Source organism: Ptychodera flava, chromosome 21 (assembly GCF_041260155.1).
Source record: "Ptychodera flava strain L36383 chromosome 21, AS_Pfla_20210202, whole genome shotgun sequence".
Taxonomy (NCBI): Eukaryota; Metazoa; Hemichordata; class Enteropneusta; family Ptychoderidae; genus Ptychodera; species Ptychodera flava.
The window spans coordinates 14,533,055-14,553,116 of NC_091948.1; the positions used below are offsets into that span (position 1 = coordinate 14,533,055).

A 20,062-nucleotide genomic window follows, 5' to 3' on the forward strand; every position below is an offset into this window, starting at 1 on the left:
AGAGAGTGCGTCCATCGGGGAGAAGTTTGACTGATCTAATGTAGTTGTCCCTCTGAAGGCAGTCGAGCTGGGACACTGGACTCTTATTGCCTGGCTGACTGATGTCCCATACTTTGACACAGCCCTGGGGAGAAATCAAATACAATTGCCGAAAAAATTTTAGAATTTTCTTGTAAAAATTCCAGAAGCTGGAGTTGTTTGCCTCGATGGGACAACTGAAAGTAACGCTTCCTGGAGGGGTTTGGGGAGTTAACAACTCGTGACTGCCGGATGTGAGCTTGAGAGCAGCTGGTTGGAGCGGCCAACAAATACAACAGTAACACTTGGATGGCTTGTGAGTTACAGGAATGTCGCAACAACACATAAATTATGTCACAATGGAATTCAAAGCTTCCGCGTACAGTGACAATGCAGTGAAATCACATTTATAAAGGATATAGGGACGTAATACATATGAACTCAAAGTACAATGACTCTCTGCGGCCTTGGTGTGGTCAACATACTTCAGAATTTACCAATACAAGAAACACTGCATTGAGAAAAAAGGGCTCATCAATGGCCGTCTGGAAAGCATTCACACATAACATCACACCCACGTCATGCATCCTTCAAATGCTGGCCATGAATTCAAAACATCATAAAACACATAGGCAAAATAACAAAATCAGAATAGGAAAGCATACATAAACAGACAGAGGCCCCCAAAACGGTTATTTTTTAGACTGAAAAAAGGCCTACCTTCCCACCTGTATAGACGTGTCTTGTAGGGTTACTTATAGTTACAGCACATACTACTTCACCATGGTTCAGTGTGTTGATTTGTCTGGCGTGGCGAGGAATCCCCGGGCCAATGAGAGCATCTGGGGGAAATGGAACTGGCTGCATCTGTCCATCTGCACTCACGTGAAAAGAATAGGCCCTGTGATGCAAGAGAGAACCAGTTAAGGGAGTCGCAACTACGAGTCATGCGGTCTCATAACCAGTAAATCATTCATTTTTTTGATATCAACACATCTAGGTTACATGATATATTCTCACACCAGATGTGCAGATTCTATTTCCAGGCCCAAGCACCAGACAAGTTAATGACACCTTATCCCTGATGCTCAAAGAAGATTACAATTTATAATGATTCACTTGTTGTCCCACAAAGGGTTGAAACTTCAAACTTAATCATTTGCATAAAAATGCATACATCTGTGTGGAACTTTATGTAAAATAGTCACCAGCTGTACATCATCGACCAGGAAAACAACATGAAACTCTCAAGGCCGGAGAAGAATGTGTGGAGAAGGAAACTTACGGTTTTCCACCAGGAATGCCGGTCATTGGGTTAAGTCCACTGCCACGGGCGTGCAGATGGGGATCAAAGCCAACCTGTTGCAGAGGGGGAAACACAATACACAGTGATTATGATATCAGGGCTCATTTATTATTATGCCTTTGCGTCTAAAAAGTGATAGACATCAGTAGAGACGGAGATTCTCCACGAATAGAATCATCTCCTGGAACAATTAGCAAGCTGACTACAAATGAAATGCATTGCTGACCACATGGTGCACGTCAAAGTCTAATCACCTATAATGAATTCTCAATGTTATCTGTCACTGCTTAGAATTATTCAACGGATCAATAATGCTGACCACTTAAAACAAGTTTCCAGGCCATGAAAATGTTTGAGCTTATCAATAAGGATGCTACAATGAAATGTAATGTATACGTCTTTACAAACATACGCATATACAATCCCTCATACATACATCAATACTATATACATATACATACATACATTTACATGCTTAATATTGTAAGTACGTACGTATATAGATACATACACACACACACATACATACATACATATATACATACACACAAGAATGCATGCACACATTCATAAACACATACATTTATACACACATACATACATTAACATACACATACATACATTCTGTGTATATAGATAGGCAGGCAGATAAGCATAATATCTACTGTTAAACTTCAAATTTCATCAACAGAATATCACATACCATGGGGCTTCTGTAGTTGCCTAGTCCCGGTGAAATACTGTTATGGAGCATGCTGTTGGCAACGTAGGGACTTGACAGGTCATGGTTCAATCCTTGTCCAGCCATGAATGGATAAGGCCCTGCTATAGTAGAGGAGATTGGAGTTCTCAATGCGGGTGCTGAGAGTCAGAGACCAAAAGAAAATAAAAAAAAGAAAAGAAAACAAAAACAAAAAAAATAGCGAGAGGAAAGAAAGAGAGAGTGAGAGAAAGAGAAAAAAAGAGGGATACTGACATCAGACAGAGAGGAAAGCACACTGAACTGAACCAAATGACGGGACACACAAAATGGAATGTTTGTTTGTTGTTTGATGGGAAGTAAATGATGATCAGAGAGAGAGATGGACGGTGATTTGTAGAAAAGTAAACACTGCCAAATGAGAGGTGGTGATCAAATGGAAAATGAGGACAAGTATATGGGATTTGACCGAACTTGCAGTTTTATGATTAAAAGGGGGAAAAGCTATGAAGGAGTGTAGATTTCATCAGGCACAAAAACGATTTACGAAAAACTACGGGTGCCTGAAAAACTATTAAAAAAAGCTCTGCTTTAAACATTCATTCAGTCACGTGATACCACTTAACAGTTAGATGTCCGCTTTTCCGCTTATATTTTCACATGCACGCAAAAATCTACAAGTTTAATTTTCCACAGATAACGCTTTTTCCCCCACAATGTTATGTCTATCCGAACTGAATTGCAGACCTACCTATGGGTGGTCCTGCTGCTTTCATTGAGTGTTTAATCCCTGGAATACCTCCAACTCCTGGTGTTGGGGCACCACTGCTGGTCGGAGTATCAGGCTTGGATACTGGAGTAGTTGATTTGTCATTCTAGAAGAAGCGAAAAAAGTATTTGTCATTCTAGAAGGAGGTGAAAATTATGATGTCTCATATTTTTACACAAAATCTATCTATTGTACCTGATATCAACAGGTACAAAACCAAATAACATCTCCAGAAGAGGCTAAGGTTGTAACTTACCTCTTTAATTTTTGAATTTGGAGTACTAGCAGTTGATGGCACACTGTTGGGACTGCTTGACCGTTCTTTCTTGCGGTGTTTGTCACCATTTTCACGGGGTGAAACTCGTTCCCCATTTGGAGGTGAAGTTGGATCCTGAATAAAGGGTACGGGAGAATAAAAACAAAGATTCAGAAAGGAATTTAAATTCCTGACATTTTCCTTCTGAGACAGTCTTCAATGATTTCAATTTCAAAAAAAAATGTGAATTTGTGGGATTTTCAGAAGAATAAAATTAGAAGTCCTCGCATGTTGAATATAGTGACAGACCCATGTCTGTAAGTTTTTTTAATGAAAGACTTGAATTGTAAACTTGTTTGAATACCAACATTGAGCTCCAGTGAAAAACACACAATATTATCAAGGTCACACTGACCCTGACCTTTCACCTGCCATGCAACCAGGCGAAATGCATTGCACTTTGTGAAGGGACAGAAGGAAAGAGAGAGCAGGAGCCAGAGAGACCCAAAAGTCATCAATGGCAAAATTCTAATGGAAAGAAGGGGTGAAAAAAAGAGGGATAGAGGAAGACGGGAAAGTTCATTTTCTCACCTCATTAGCCACATCCACAACTAAATTATCATCGCTCTTTTCCCCATCACTCTCCTGTATGAATAACATGCAAATAAAGCAAACAATCATATTACTTCACGAGGTCAAAGGCCATACATGTCCGGTGAGGACAGAGGCTTCAAAGCAAAACACACATAGATCTGAAAAGACGAAACCACAGGTCAACGACCTGGGTAACTGAGCTGCCTATAGTTGATTTGAACAGCCAGCTTTGCAATAGTTATCTGAAGTCTGAGGTTTAAAAAAAAAACATGCTGGATTCAGGAATTCTGACAAGATACAGCCTCAACATGGCCAGTTACCTGTGAACATTAGATTTACAAATTCATGAGAGGCTGCGAAAAAGGATGAACTTGAATAACATGATAGACAGGCAGAAAACTGAATGTGACAGACGCTATAAAAAGAGAGGAGCTGAAGATTTATGTATCATTCAATTTCATTTTGTTTGCTTTTGTTTGTCTGGATTTACGATTTCAAGTTGTTGCCTTTGACCTCGTGTCTCTGGCTGCCACTTAAACCACCACCTGGTGCACTTTCTCAGAGATTACACCTTTCCCAGCATCAATTATGCCATCACATCTGAAGGAATATCAAACAAGAGAATTGGACTCCTCACCTCTTTTTCCTCCCGTTTCCTCTTCTTGGCAGAATCGTTCAAATCTGAACTTCTGTACTTGTCTGAATGCCTGTCACTGGGAGACAATGAGTTCTGAAAAGGGAAGAACAGAAAAACAAAGGCGCGATAAATATTCCGTTCAACACTTGAGGGCAGACACAAATTTCCTCTCTCACAATCAACCAAGAGGGCGCAATACACAGTGACAGAAGACATTGCTGGAAAAAAATTGTTGCTGCTCACCATGGTTGTCATGTGACAGCATTAAAACAATTATTTGCTCTTGTGTCTCATAATTAGACTCTCATGAAATTGACATGCTTGGCCAGTCTTTCAAGACAGATATATTTTCTCAACACTTCAAGAAGCATTCACAGACATGTAGCATGTCGCGGATACTTTGGAAACCAAAATACCAACAATTCTCTCCATCGATTGATCAAATGATCTGAGCTTGGCTGCATACATGCCGCAGGACGCACAACTTCGATATTTTTTCCAATAGCTTTTTATCATACCCCATCCCCAATCAACTCCCTGATTAAAGAGAAAAATGAGAATACCTTGATACACAGGCATTCAGTTTTGAAAACTCTCCCATCGCTTTTGTTAGCACGTTATCACCTTTAACGTCAGATTATCAAATCTGCCCTTCCTCCTGACACAAAATTATACACAAAACATCTAATTTTATCAGAAAAATACAGGAAATCAAAACAAAGTATTGAGCTGCAGTGCTCTAAACTCACAAGGCCACCACTGAATACACTTCGAAAGAGAGCATTACAGAAAAAAAAAGATTATATGGCAAATATTCTCTGAGGGTCAATGCATGATAATTTTTAATCTTCTGCATCTTTGTCTAGACAAGACTTGTTCACCATCACCAGCAGACAAGAGAGTCAGTCTCTCCATATTAAGGCTGGCTTTTTATCTCTCTTTTTCTCTCCTACTGAGGAATCAAAACCCTCGGGCCTGAGAGGTCTTGCAATGTTTTAATGTAACCAGCACCGTTCTGGGGGGAAAATAACTGCAACTTTTATGGTCTGAGACGGCTCCTAATCTTAACTGCATATGCCTGGGTAGCCCTCAGCCATGGCGCATCTAGCCCCGTCATACACACCGCCATAACGAGGAGAATTTCACTGCCAGCGTTTCCACTCACAAAGGTTGCCGACGTGGTGTTGACATGAAGAAAATCCTGCCTCCGCAAGATCAATCTGTTCAAAAATTAAACCTTATCTCTGCAATCTATTTTTCATCTTAATTTTACTCTTTAAATCCTGTATCTCAATATTATTAATGCGAGTCTAATATCAGAAAGCTGACATCATTTTATGTCGTCTCACAGTTTCTCATTGTCTTTCCTAATCAAATGCCATGTGAGAGAAGTTTCATCAATTTGTCAAACAAATGATGGTTGTACAACATTTGAAAGAAATGGTTACACTCTTTTGGCTTGCTCTTTTCTGCGTCATGAGATGACAGAGAGCCACACAAGAGCCTTTCAAGGAAAGACCATATTATTTTAGGACTCAAATATCAGCTAGTTTGGATTCTGACATTGTTAACCAAACCCCTGTTTTGGCTGCCTGGCCACTCACATAACAACTTTAAGCCAATAAGCTTGTACACCTAACATAAACTGGGATCCGTGTACAGCAGCCTTTTAAAACACACAGAATACCTAAGACTGTTGATTCTGGACTGTTTTCGCTTGTTTGTGCACGAGACAGCTGCGACTAACCGACTAACCGGCTTTTGGCAATGCACCACAGAGCAAACAGTCTCGGCCAGAAAAGAAAGCAAACGAAATACATTACCATGAGTGGCTAGACAAACAGAGTTCATGAAGTTAGGCATAGAGCAAACATTTTCCCAGCTCTAAAGCAAACAGGTACTTCTGAGAGTGCTGGTTGACACTCCTGCGCAACATAGAGCACAATTAACCCCTTTCACCGGCAGGCTGTGGTACAAGCCTATTGTTTGCAATGGTTAGATGGGACCTGCACATTAGGAAACGGGGAGGTGAAAGTCTCCAATTAAGTGAAATTTTCCTATGCTATCTGAAGACGTTAAAATCAACTCCTCTCTGTGGTGTCAGATGAACAAAATGATAGTCACACAAAATACAACAAGGGGCTTTGGGTTGAATCCCAGAAGGAAAGGTCTTTGCCGGGTGTCCCATTTGAGCTTAAAACCTTGTCTTGGTAAATACTGCCCAAGACAAACAGTTATTCAAACCTGAAAAGCACTCCGGTGAGAACACAGCGATGTTGACACAGACTAATGCAATAGCAAGCCATGAACGCTTGGAAAAAGAAAAAGATCGGCTGCATTTTCTATGTGTGTATGTAGGTATGTGTGTGTGCTTCTCTGGGTCCCAGCAAACACACAGGCTTGTCAAACAATCACCAATTATAAGACAGACCTGAGCAAAACATTGACAGGACAAACATAGCACTCTTTAGTCAACACACATTTGGAGGTAATATTGATCAGATAGTGGCAAAGATAAACTCATTACCAACATGGATATTTCCAGATCCCATCCTGTCTGGCTTTTAACAGAGAACTAGACACCAATCGGCAAGTCTTCGGTTGCAGATTCTATTTCATCGAGTGCTGTACTGTGGTGAAACTCGACCACTTTGAAGACCCCTTTTCGGATCAATTTGATTCTTATTTGTTTGATAAAGAAAACAGTCTGTGTTTGCCGTGGCATGTAAACAGTTTCCTCTGACTGACACACTCAGGTATCTTTTGAGGTCTGCAAGTTCTGATCTAGGCTTTATGACAGCACATGGAGACTACCCTCTATCTCATCATCTGCGTCTCTGTGAACTGTATCCCTCATATGATCAGAGAGAAAAGCCACAGATATCTTGACAGTTCAAGACAAAACTCTCGGCAGTTTTTTGCAAATAGCAGGCCTGGGCACTGTATCCCTACCTTCAGGGCAGTTTTACCGAGTAGGTAAATTACATTCGGATGAGTCAAAAGCTCTCCATTCTCGGCTAAAATCTCCTTTCAACTGACACGAATTCTACAGAGTTGCTTTACCTGAAGTTTCCAAATTCACATAAATGCATGGCCTACAAGTGCACAAAAAAAGTTGTAATGGTGCCGATGCTATTCAAATTTTATCCCTTCTTAAAACAGAATTTGGACTGTTTTGTGATGAATTAAAGAATAGCTGGACTCCAATGAAACAATGTTGGGTGGGGCAACTTACGAACGAATCCCCGAGCAAAAAACACAGCATTACTGCATTACTAACGTATTAAAAATTAAACAACTGTACAATATGTCCATCTGTTGTATTACCGTAGTCTCTTGAAAATATTTTTTAATCATTCAGAAATATGGACTGGTTTGTATTCCGTTCCAACTAGGATGAAAATGTTTATGTCATATCATGCAAATTTCAGCTGGTGGTTTGCCACAACCGGTATTTGACAAATAGGACAGGGTGATACAGATTTGAGCAGTGTATGGTGTTTATTTTCACAGCTTTGCGGACTTACTGCTATTCAAATTTTATAACTGTGCCAGTGTTTATGGAGCACATACAGGGTTTGTTATCCGGAGAATAATATTGATTCTTGGCCCGAGCTGTGTATAAGTGGTCACACTGTGCAAGACAACTGAGAAATGCAATGATATAAAATAAAAATCTGTCCCAGACTTCGGTGTTTCTGGTGTTATTAGTTTGTAATAGAACCCCGTTGAGCGGTTTCAGGGACCAACTTTGCAGTGATCATAAACTGTCTAGCTCTGATATTGACAGTTTCTTGATAGGGAGTGGACAACTTGCATTTTTTTATTCATAAAAAGGTTTCTGTTTGCTTTCTCAAATGAATTCCAAAACAGCACAGCTCAAATGTTGCTTTTTTTAATTTTGCTTTCAAGAGAATATCGCAAAAGTTGTCCCAAATAATTTTTCAATGCAAGAAAATTCTCCTCTTGACACAAATACAAAAATTTGGGTTTGAACTGTTAGTGACGTTGTTAGTTTAACTTTAACTGAACCAAATCAGACAGTCCATGATTCCAAAAATTTATGCTGTATGGATGAAGTATTTACACAAAAAGTGAAATAAATTTTAATTTGTTGTGCAAATTATCCCATACAGGCGTAGGTTTGCATATCTGACGTACACAGTAACATGAAGTAGTCACCATCTGCATTTAGCTCTACCTAAAAATATTGCAATGGCTCCCCCTGGAGACAGATGACACACTGAGCAGCCCTGCAGCAAAATGTATCGTGTGTCCCGAGATGTGTACAAAATGGCTTGCCAGGCAAAGGGGGGATGACTAACTCCTGGACATCATCAATGCCCATAAATTATCCAAATGTTTTCCTCGGATATACTCTGAACTCTCACTTCACATTGTTGTTCAAGGTTTCTCAACGTGACATCAAAAAGTTATAGAACCGACCAGAGACAGGCAAAGCCAGCCAAATGTTTATCTGGACACAGATTTACAATGACTCAATCATCGGCACGTGACTTTTACTCATCACAGCTCATCTCAGACAGTGGTAACGTAACCAGGTCAATGTTTTTCTGCTTTAACCACAAAAGTTCCAGGGCCGACTTTAAAATAATACCGGCATGGCTGGGTGAACAGCGTTGCGCCACATTTTAAAATTTGATCCCACTCAAAGATGTATTTCAAACATTGACATACCATTTTGATTCTGTAAGACTACATATCAAATATCTTTCTGTCGCTGCACTGTTTCAAAATTAACTTGACACTTCAGAGTGCCATATTGAAGCTTCCCCCGTTTTTTTCACTCAATGTATGTGCACAGTACCCTTGCTTGTTATCTCTGACCCCTCTCCAAATAGTCTGCATGTCCTTTGTGTGTGGTCACGACACTGAACAGGTATGACATTCCTCATTGGTATAGACAGGCATGAAGTGACTTAAACCCGATAATAACTTTTTCCAACACTGCGACAGGAAAGAGCGGAATTGCTCAACAAAGCCCAAGTTGTTTTCATGCCTGGCCCGTTCCATACCGGTCTTACATTAGATTAAAGTGGGCATTTGGGTGCAGTCAGGCGCAGCCCTTACTCCTATTGTGGCGATGACCCCGTCTGCTTGAGTAATGGCAGTGACGAGTCTTTCAGTTTATGTGCAGTAACTGAAGCATAACAGATCTTGGTTGGGTGAGGCTTGTTTGCCCAGTGTAATGGCACATTACCAGACTGCAGTAGCACTGTTCATATTTTGGCAGTGGTGGTGGTGGTACGATAGGGGGACAAGGGGTGAGAATGGAAGAAGGGAGGAGAAAACAGGTTTGAATGGCACACTGGCAATGCCAGGCTCATTTACATGGCTCTGATAAAACTCCTGATGTGGGAAAATGCACATGAAATGTGGCGGAACAATTTGCTTTTTCACGCTATAAGATACCAGGGCACACATGACTACATCTGCGAATGAATCACCTCTGACAGGCACAGTGGCGGCTGGGGCTAGCAGAGCCACCGAGAACCATGGGAACGACCCAAAGCATCACGGGTAAAAGACACAAACTCCAAAAGTCTTTCTTGTGAATATAAATTTCATTTCAATATCAGCGGAGGGCATCCCTTTGGCCACAAGAACACACAAAAAGTAATGGGAAAAAGGCACTAAATGGTATATGTGCAAAGGAAAATAAGCAATTTCACCAGCTAGCCACTTAAGCAGCCAACATCTATCAAACCTACCGTGCTATTATGAGCAAGTCAAGCTCACAGCGAGGGGGCCCAAAACCTGTCTACTACTCGCACATCGCAAACACACCGACGGCTAGCGGGAAGGCTGGGACACGGGCTCAGCACGACGCTCCACTTATTACAGGAAAGATGTTTTATGAACTCGGGCTGTATGCGCTGGCAGCGGGGGGAAACTTAAACTGCCACATCAGTTATGAGTAATTACTTCTCTGTAATCAACTTTTCACGGACGGTGTCAACACTACTGACGACTGTGTGACAATTCTGATCTGTGGTTTCTAATACATATCTCATTTACTACAACACGGCAGGAGACAGGCAATTTTCTTTCAACAGGACACCGTGTCAAAGCATCATTATACAAAAAGAGGGGGGGCACGATACGTGAAAAAAATACATTTCGCAAGGTAATTTCTTTTGATGCTCTATTTCTAAAACGGAGAAATTACGGCTGCAATTTTGTGAATTAATCTCCAATTTGCCGACATTTTGCCTCAAATTTCAGTCAGGAAGTTGTGTACTTACATTGATTACAGAGCTGTGTACAAGCCTTTTGTGTTCACTTAGATTCATGGACAGGAGAATAAACAAGAGCGCCTGGGACAGACATTTCATTATCAATTAAGTAAACTGTAGAAAAAAATATCTCATAATTTTGCTTGTGTGTAATCTTACACTGACAGTCATCTCAATTCAGTCCAAATCTTTCCGATTCTTTCAAAATCTGGATAATATTTTGTGAAGTACTCAAAATAACACATTTTTCGCAAACTCTTTACAGGTTCAGATGACGTGCACAAGTTACCCTTGCACTGTGTCCTTATGTGTCAGTATATCCAAACAAGGACTGGTTGGGGTAGGGGGAGGGCCAAAAGATAAGCCAGAATTTATCAGCTCTTTACAACATACAGAGAGCAACCTTTGATGTAAATACCAGGTGAAAAAAGCTTGACCTAATAGTTGTCGGTTTTATTTCACCTACACAATGAACAAGGATGCCCTTTCAGATTTCCCTGAATCAGAGATTGACATTTGAAAACACAGTACAGCCAGAATAGCAGAATACAGGAGATTGAAAATGTCATGAATCTCAAGAACACCTTTTAATCATTTCTTCAAGGAGTTTGGTTCTCTCCGATCCCCTTGCCAGAAGAAACCTTAGCCCCTCCTCCTCAATTCACCTACTTGATGAAATCTTGTCGCCGGTTTCCCAGTTCACTTGAAATTGAAGACACATCAACTGTTGTACAAATTTGGAAAACTCACTGATATCGGCAGATTCTGCATTTACAGCAAACAAAGCGCTACTGTTCAGACTAACAGAATGCAATAGGTGGCGTCAATTGAGACTTATTTCACAACATCTGTGGCAACTCCAGACCTGATTTTTTTTGAAGTCCCATTCAGACGATACTCGAAACGGAGCAAGATTGAGGTTGATCAGCGAGAAAAGAATGACATTAAACAGTGTAAAAGTGGGCACTGTCGTGTAAAGGGCGTCCATCCACTTTTTTGATGGCTTTATTAGTGCATTGATAACTGGATAAGCTCACACAACAGCCACAGCTGACATCACGGCTTCAGCAAAGCGCACACAAGACAAATTAAGTTGCCTGTCGGCTGTCTACAGATCCTCAAGCATGCAAAGTTGCAAAGAGCAAGTAATCGATCTTGGCGGCCACAATGTTAAGAAAAGCCTGGATGGAAATCACACTGTATTACTGCACTTGACTGATCCACTTTTTGCGGATAAATCAGTGTGTGGTACTAGTGGATATGAGAAGACTGCTTGCCCCTCTGCTCTGTGATCCATGACAACCCCTATCCTGCTGAGAAAATGGTGTGAGCTGCTTATTGAATCACGGTCCACTACTTAAAACTTTGCCCTTCAATTTGGTGTCCCATACCTGTACAGTGACACAAAACAGCGATAGATACCAACGTAATTGAATTCAGGAGTTTAAGCACATTAAAACATTCAAGCCGTATTACCAATGGTAAAACCCTCTTGCTTGTGTCTTGTTATTTGAATGGCAAACGCACACAGACACACACAGGCGGAGAATTCTTTAAGCCGATCAAGGAAATCTTAGCTGGCAATTATCTACAGGGGTCTGTATTCCTACACGTGATGAACTGCGCTAACAAGCTGAATGGACAAAAAAAATTGGATTATTTTAGCGAAAAGACATGGGCAGGATATCTAACAGGAGAAATCTGAAACATGAATTCATCCTCAAATGGGCTGCGAGAATGTTCCAATCGCTTTCACATTTTCCAAAGTCCATCATCAAATTAACTGAGCAAAAAAGGCGGGGGTTTCTGAGGCTGTAAATACGTATTATGTGCGCAGCAAACACCCAGACAATCTGATAAAATATTTTAATCAGAACAACAGGCAGAAGGCAAAACCGAAGACACCTCCTATGTGCTGCACAGCCTATTATCGTGGCTGGTTTGCATTATCTTGATTTCCCAATGCATTTCAAACTGTGTGATTGTGTGTTCGCTAATGGCTTTCTGCCACTCTCTGGATTACAATTGATGGTCCTATACATTTCTTATCACAACAGCCATCAGGAAATTAAACTTTTCTAGTCGTGGCAGTGTTGCCTTTCAGAGGGCCCTGTTCCCAGCTAGGCGCTATCTCCCGTACACAAAGCAGTCATCCACGACACTCATAAAGCCCTATTTCAGATTACCTTAATCAACATACATTCTCAGCTTATTCATGCTGTGGTTTTTTTTTTCTTTCTTTTTTTTTTTGTCACATGTACGGTTTCTCCTTGAATCGGTGAAAAGCGATCTACCCAGAATGAACAAGTCCTCTTGACAAAGACCCATTGAACGCGCACAGAAGAGAGGGAAAAAGAGATCAACAGGGCCCAAACAATGGGGTTAAAACGAATAAATTATGCAAAGCCTGCTAGAGCTGGCTTTTTGTCGGTGTCATGCTAAGAAAAGGGGAAGTCTCTAACAGGCCTCCACACACCAGTGTCAACTGTGGAAATCCAACTGACTAAACCTCTGCCATTGAGTTACCAATTCTCCATAGATTTGCTTTGACTTTATTCAGAAACATTTTGCATTATCAAAACCATCTGTGAGAAATTTTTTTTCCCTCTTGATCTGGGATCTGGATCGATGGGAAATTGATCACGACAAACAAGCTAATTTTATGCAATATCATTCCCCTTTGGAGCAATTAATTAAAAATAAAACAAAAATGGCTAATGAGGCCCAAGTGTGTTGACGCTGATACTTTTCAACATGTTCGAACGGAACAAAATTAATTAAGCAACAATAAAGGAGAGAATCTATAATGAAATTTAATTTTGTCATTCATTTTTTTTTATATGCCTTCTCATATGATTATTCATGACCTGATGTGGGCGCTGTTCTGACATGCTCCACTGTACACGTGTTTTGGCGCCTTTTGTTGGGGCTGGGTCTGCAATTTCAACTTTACTCAGGTTGGATTTACACAGTACGCAGAAGCTTCAACTGCAGCTGTGACAGCACATATAAAAGGTGACAAAAATGTTATATTACATTTCCACCCAAGGTACTTGTGTTAGAGGTAGGCAAACAGAGCCCCAATTAACAGGCTGCATGCAAACAAACAGTGGCTATAATTAGGTGAAACCATAAACACAACCTCTATAAAAACACCTTTTCAAAGGTAGCTGTCCATCACACACAATGACCCAGGCCGACTGTACCGCCCCCCTTTATCACCAGCAATGGCAGTAACACACACATAGACGGGCACACAGACACACACAACGCCCTAAAAAAAAAAAACCCTTCTGTCTCAACAGATTCTTGTTTTTTCAATAGCTGCAATGTATGCCTGAAGAAACAACACAGCCTATGGGAAAGGCATTAGAAAACTGAACAGGATAAAAAAAAAAGATGCCGTGTTGGAGAGAAAAAAACTGGGCAAATAAGCTGAACCATGGAGGGGCTATTATGGCCGAGGAACAAAGGATGGCGCCAAATGATTTACACAGTAAATTTCATTTAACTCCAGTGTCAACACGTCAAGCATTAATGAGAGTAATCCGATACAATCAATTTACACTTAACAAAATGCTATTTACAACCTCCTTACTGCCAAGATCCCTACGCAGCTACAAAAATAGTCCCGTCGTTTTATTAGGCCAGCGTTTTTTACAGTGGTTTACAGGTCCCTCTTGGCAATTTCAGGAAACAGCTTTTCATAACTTGCCAGTTGCAAAGTGTTCAGTCGTCATTAAAACATCTCAAGAGAAAAAATTCAATCTGCTCTTATGAAAAATGAAAGTGTGACGTTCAAGTGAAACATTATTTTCTTAAAAATACCTTTCATTACCAAATGAACGCGCAGATATTTTTTTTAAATTTCATGAGAAAACTGATATCTTGGGAGATGCCACTCACCAAATGGAAAATTTACTATATAAAACTTTTATCCTCCCTACCAGCTGGCCACAAATCCACTTTACCAAGCATGGGGTATCTGACCACAAAATTGACACTATTTTGTCACAGATGTCGATGTACTGATCTTGAATATATAAATAAATATTTCATTAACAGTTTGCAGTTTTTTGTCAAGTTGATATTCCTTTGACCAACCCCCCTCTGAAATCTCATCTCTGAAAGAAATGCTTCTGCTTTCAAAATTTTCACAATTTTTTTTTCTCTACCTCTTTAATTGCCTGAAATTTACAGCTTTTTGTGAAGAGCCTGATCAGGGTCTGTTGAATCTTGTGAGAAGGCCGCTTCCTTTCCACACTACTTGAGCAGTGTGGATCATTTTTAAAAAGGCCTGAAAGTGATTTATTTTCTGTGTTCCAACACTTGACGGTAGGTGACTTGACACTTGGAGTCGATGGAAAAGGAGCATTTGTCTGGAGGGTGTGAAGCCACGGCTGTGTACTAGCACTCGCCGATTCAGGTGGCGCTGGCTGCGATTGAAGACAGGCGACGAGAACGGTTCTTCACACTCCATCGTACTTCACACTCCATAAAAAACCCTACCACGCACGCAGGTGTTCAAGGAGTCATTTAGAAAAAAGGGGGCTCTGGCACTCCTCCCACCCCTTTCTCAGTCGTCTAGTGGGTCGAGCAAACACTGGCCAAGCCCCTTACCTGACAATGAAAGTGGCGTTTTTCACTGTATTGCAGCTGTCACACATGAGTGCATCCCCCTGGCCATCAAACAGCTATCACCTCCTTTTATTTGGCGCCTAACTACCACTTGTATCCCCCAAGACCGTTACCGCCAATTTCCATGAGATAATCACCACTCTAAGTCTCGTAAAGGCCCTCAGCCAGACTTCTTAAACTCCCTTGGCTGCCTCGCAGAGGCAACTCCCAAGGACAAACTCCCCTGGTCAAAACCCGTGCACGCACAGAAAAAAAAAACATGAAGACAAATCCACCTTTTTAAAAAGAATAGAGATTGTGCCCATCAATTATCACTGAACGTCTCTCTACGGACACCAATTATTATCACCTTTAACAGCACAAGGAAATTTATTTACCAGATAAAAGGTCAAAGGGCAGCAATACAGCCTGTACTGTCTAGCATTAAACGGACACATTTGTTTACCTGACAGCTTAGGAATATTACACTGGCCTTTAAATGTCAAATGCAGTAAAATGGAAATGAGCCCTTATCACCATAACTTAAACACACACACACACACAAAATTCATCAAATTTTCAATAGGGTTCTTGGTTGCTGTAATGAAACCATCAAATAAGTTTGATAATTGATGGCTGATTTTTTTTGCCAAGCAGGGAGGATAGCACACAGTTGACACACTGCAAAAATGTGTGTTCTTAGCTGAATCAACAGAAACTACTATACCAGAATAAACATGCTACTCCCGTCAGTACACTGTCAACTTTCACAACAAAGCTGTCGAAAAATCTGCTCGGTAAATGTTTGAACAGGTAAAAAGGTACTTCAGCCGGGGCTATTAAAAAATTTTACGACAGAATTAGAGGTGAATCAAACAACACAGGCCAGCTTGTGTGGATGCCCTGAGTGTAGGAGACTTGCCATAGAGGGCCCTCCTTGCCTGCCTGACTGAAAAAATATGGATTACAATATTGGCTAGCAAGAGGTCTTTGGCCTTGCAGAGCACAAAGAAATGAATTTGCACCTAGCTTTGAATACCACTTGACTTTGTAAGTATTTGTTCTGTTTCATAGGTACTTCTGGGCGGCAGTCAATCCACTTTTGAAAGAGCAACTTCCTCGACAGCCCTCCTCATCTGCCACCAAAAAAATGGTTAAGAAACCTCCGGGGCAGAACAACATAACACCTTCCTAGAACAAAGCATTCCCATAAAGCTCAAAGACAAATAGAATCTGTAGTCATTGATTCAAGTATACCTTGTACCCAGTTAAACAACCCAACAATGGACAGCCTATTGGTCCACAGTCAAAAACTCAGATTAGCAAGGGACCTACCATTGACGTTGACAGATTATCTTCAACCAGGCCCACGGTAACAGACCAGTTTTTTAACTTTAAGGTGTTTCTGAGCTATTCAAGGAACCAGAAAGTTAATAACTCCCACCAGACAATGAAAAGCTACAGTAGACGCTGGAAACCAAAAGTCTTCTTCTTTCGAGGCTGGTGAGCACATCTTGACCCCCTCTGACCGGTAATCGCCTTTTTCTTGCCCCTTGAAAGAAACACCCCTGCCTGACATAAGCTTCTCAATGGACGCTGTTAATACCCCCTATTGCTATTATTTGTAATCAGGACCAGCACACAGTGAGAAATAACTTGCCCATTCTTCAGGGTCTAAGCCTCTAGGCTTAATCCGACAGATAAATACGCCAATCACACAGGTTAAAAGCCAGTGTTTTGGCCCATCAATAATCATCATTCCTTTTGGCCACAAGAGGCGATTAGGCGTTGAGCCACTTTGAACTGCAATTAAATATTGGTTTCGCAGGGGGAAGAATGGGCGAATTAGGCAGAAAAAGACACACACTGAGCCAGCACAGTTATTCAGGCTGGCTTCAATGTACTCCGGAGTGGCGGCCCTCCGGCAAACCTCATCTAAGACTCCTGTGAGTCATCACAAATTGCCTTCACAGTGAATTACACAGGATAATTAACTCTTCCAACGACCAGCAGTTTGCTAGTTTGAGATGAAAAGGCAGCAGGAATTATAAGGTATTAGGCAGTGGCTGAAGAGGAGGACCCAGGACTTTCTCTCTAACTAATGGCTGGGGGGCAGAGAAGCATTTTCTGCTTGATTTGGCTCTAATAGTCACAGTGAAGGCAGGGAAGCTAAGAAGACAGAGGGGATACTTTGAAGGAAGTAAAATGACTTGTACGTCTGTGAAATTGGCTCTACCACAAACCCATTCAGAGAGCATTGAAACCACTTAGGCATCTTTGAGTCATTGTTGCCACCTACGACTTTTTTTTTTCTTTCACCGACCTCTCTATATACACTGTATGTCTCACTGCTGATGAACAAACTTGGCCCCTCTTGTCAACACAGAGCCTGCTCATCATCGCAACAGAGTTGTACTCTGTTGTGTGTGATTCTTAGTTGTGCAATTGAAAACCTCTCTGGCGATATATTGAACAAACACTAGTCCCAGACATACCTCTACATGCTGTCATGCAAATACACAGCACTCAAGACAAAAGCAACTTCTGTCCCCGGTGGGGGAAAACAAAACAGGGCATTGTTCACTCACCTGTTTCAGTGGTGCAGGTATGTGAATGGACCCAACACTCTACATAGGTTAGTCGTGATTGGTGGAAATGGGGGGGTAGAGTTATTGCTGGTCATTGCTTTATAGCCAGGAGGTTCTGACAGTAACGCTCTTTGAGAAAGGCCACCCAATACAGGTTTACTTATCAACACCTCTCTCCACAACAACACTCAAGTACTTCACACCAGCACAGGTAGCCAACAGAGCATAGAGGGCACTCCAGGCTCAAGTGGAGCAGATCACGGCTATCCTCTTACCGAAACAAAAATACCTAACAACATATCTCTCCCCCTTTCGCAAACCACTCCTAGGAAAGAAAGTCGAGCCGCATGGCCCCTAAACACCGATAGCTTTCCAGGTACTTGGGCCCACTTGAGTGTAGAGTCTACGAAATCTACAAGGTTGCCTCTCTGAAAGGAAATCCACAATTGCCACTTACCTGTCTTTCAGATGGAGCTGCGTTGTTCATATGCGACAACAAAGCCGTGTAATAGGCAGTGAAGATTTGGTGACGCGCCCATTATTGTCGGAAAATAGTCATTTGCGTTTTGAAATGTACCACCAATGTGAGGGTTACCATTTTGAGTTGACACAGGTGTCAAAGGTGGTGATGTGACACCACATTGCAGCAAATATCAGAACGGGCGTCGAAAAGGAAGGAAAAAAGAATAGAAAAATTTAATTAGTCCACGCACATAAACCCAATCGTCAAACACATTGCGAGCAGACGGGTCGAACATCCTGATTGGCTACATATTGTCAAAAGCTAAATATTTTCATGGGATCACTGCTGTGTGAGTATGAAGGCTGATACATCAATCTTTCATTACTCTGCAAACAAAACGCACCAACAATCACGTTTTTGACGGTGGGTCCGTGAACTGAAATAGCCACACCATATGTACACCACAGTACTGTTACATTTATCCGGAAAACTTTCTATTCAAACATACACATTTTCACAGCGGGTTTAGCACGGAAGTTTTCAAAAAAAAACAAAACAAGAGCAGATTGTGAAATCATGCACCCACCTGGTTTTTCGTCTTTGACTGGCATGGAACTGCCCGGCAAGCAAGACAGGGCGTTGGAGACAGCCAGCAGGCCAGCACTGCTCACTGGTGGCATGTGAGGAGGTCCTCCACCCACACTGGCTGGGTGGGGAGGCATCGGTACGGGAGGTGGATGGGCATGAGGCAGCGGGTGTTGAAGCCCCTGAGAACCCTTGGTAGGGAAAATTTACAAATAATTTCATTGAACAACAGTTGGACTTATTACAAACATATTTACGGCAATTATAATCATGCAATTCTGGGGATCTGCACATTAGACCAGACACACTCCACATGCATTTCACTGTTACGACTTATAACAAAGTAGTTTTTGCTGATTATCATTAAATCTTTCCAAGCATCAAAGATGATACGATTCACGGCTTTCACACAGTTGAGTAGACACAAGGCAGCTGATTTTTTTTCATGCATAATTAAAAAACAATTCAACTTAAATATTTTTTCAAAAAAAAGGAAATGACCATTAAGGGGATACTCACGGAGAAATGTGGAAAGGCTGACTGTTGCTGCAAGAAGAAAAAGACAAGCAGGGAATTACAATGGTGACACCGGAAAAAACTAAAAATAACAAGAACGGGTCAAAAAAAATACAAACAAACAGACATACTGCATTAAAAAGAAGAAGGGCACACTTACTCCAATAATGGCGTTCAATTCTGTCATGGTGACTTGTTTGGCTCGTTCAACTGCCGCGGCAACTTGCTGCTGATGCTGGAGAAACGAGAAGTTGTAAAAGTCAAGTCCCAGAGAAAAGAGCCAAATGAGGATGGAAAAAAATATTCCATGAGGAGACGAGCCGATGTAACATAAAAAAAAATTACACAAGTTGACAAAGAAAACTTGCATTTCTGATGCAGGTTAAAGTGTTGGGATTACAACTTGGACTGTCTACGCTGGCAAATGTCTCCATTTCTCAAGTTTTATGTGATTGCTGCATAAACCAATCACCTGAGGTGGGGGCCATAATTTTTTATCAGTACCACCTGACTCAGCGAATGGCCTGCTATCCTTTTCCCCAGGCAGTCATCGCGATTGCCTGTCTGGCAACAGGGGCTTTTGAATTTGTTATGCCTGGCTTCTGATTTATCACCTTTACGGTGCTCTATCACTGCAGAGAACATTATATTTCTCTAGAATCTGACAAGCTGACCATCTCTCTTTGGTGCTAATCGCATCTCCCGGGACCTCACTAAAACATTATCTCCTGTATCAACTTTACCATTGTAATGAGC

At 41.3% G+C, this 20,062-nt stretch overlaps 1 protein-coding gene across 1 annotated transcript in view; it reads right to left on the bottom strand.

Annotated features, from left to right (window-relative positions):
- Positions 1 to 20,062, bottom strand: part of LOC139121487 (transducin-like enhancer protein 4) — a 42,197-nt gene that overhangs the window by 6,525 nt on the left and 15,610 nt on the right. The window contains 12 exon segments of the mRNA XM_070686391.1: positions 2 to 124; positions 739 to 919; positions 1,304 to 1,377; positions 2,028 to 2,185; positions 2,776 to 2,899; positions 3,050 to 3,184; positions 3,641 to 3,694; positions 4,281 to 4,373; positions 18,200 to 18,216; positions 18,792 to 18,981; positions 19,310 to 19,336; positions 19,467 to 19,541. Of these exon segments, the coding sequence (XP_070542492.1) occupies positions 2 to 124; positions 739 to 919; positions 1,304 to 1,377; positions 2,028 to 2,185; positions 2,776 to 2,899; positions 3,050 to 3,184; positions 3,641 to 3,694; positions 4,281 to 4,373; positions 18,200 to 18,216; positions 18,792 to 18,981; positions 19,310 to 19,336; positions 19,467 to 19,541 (1,251 nt within the window).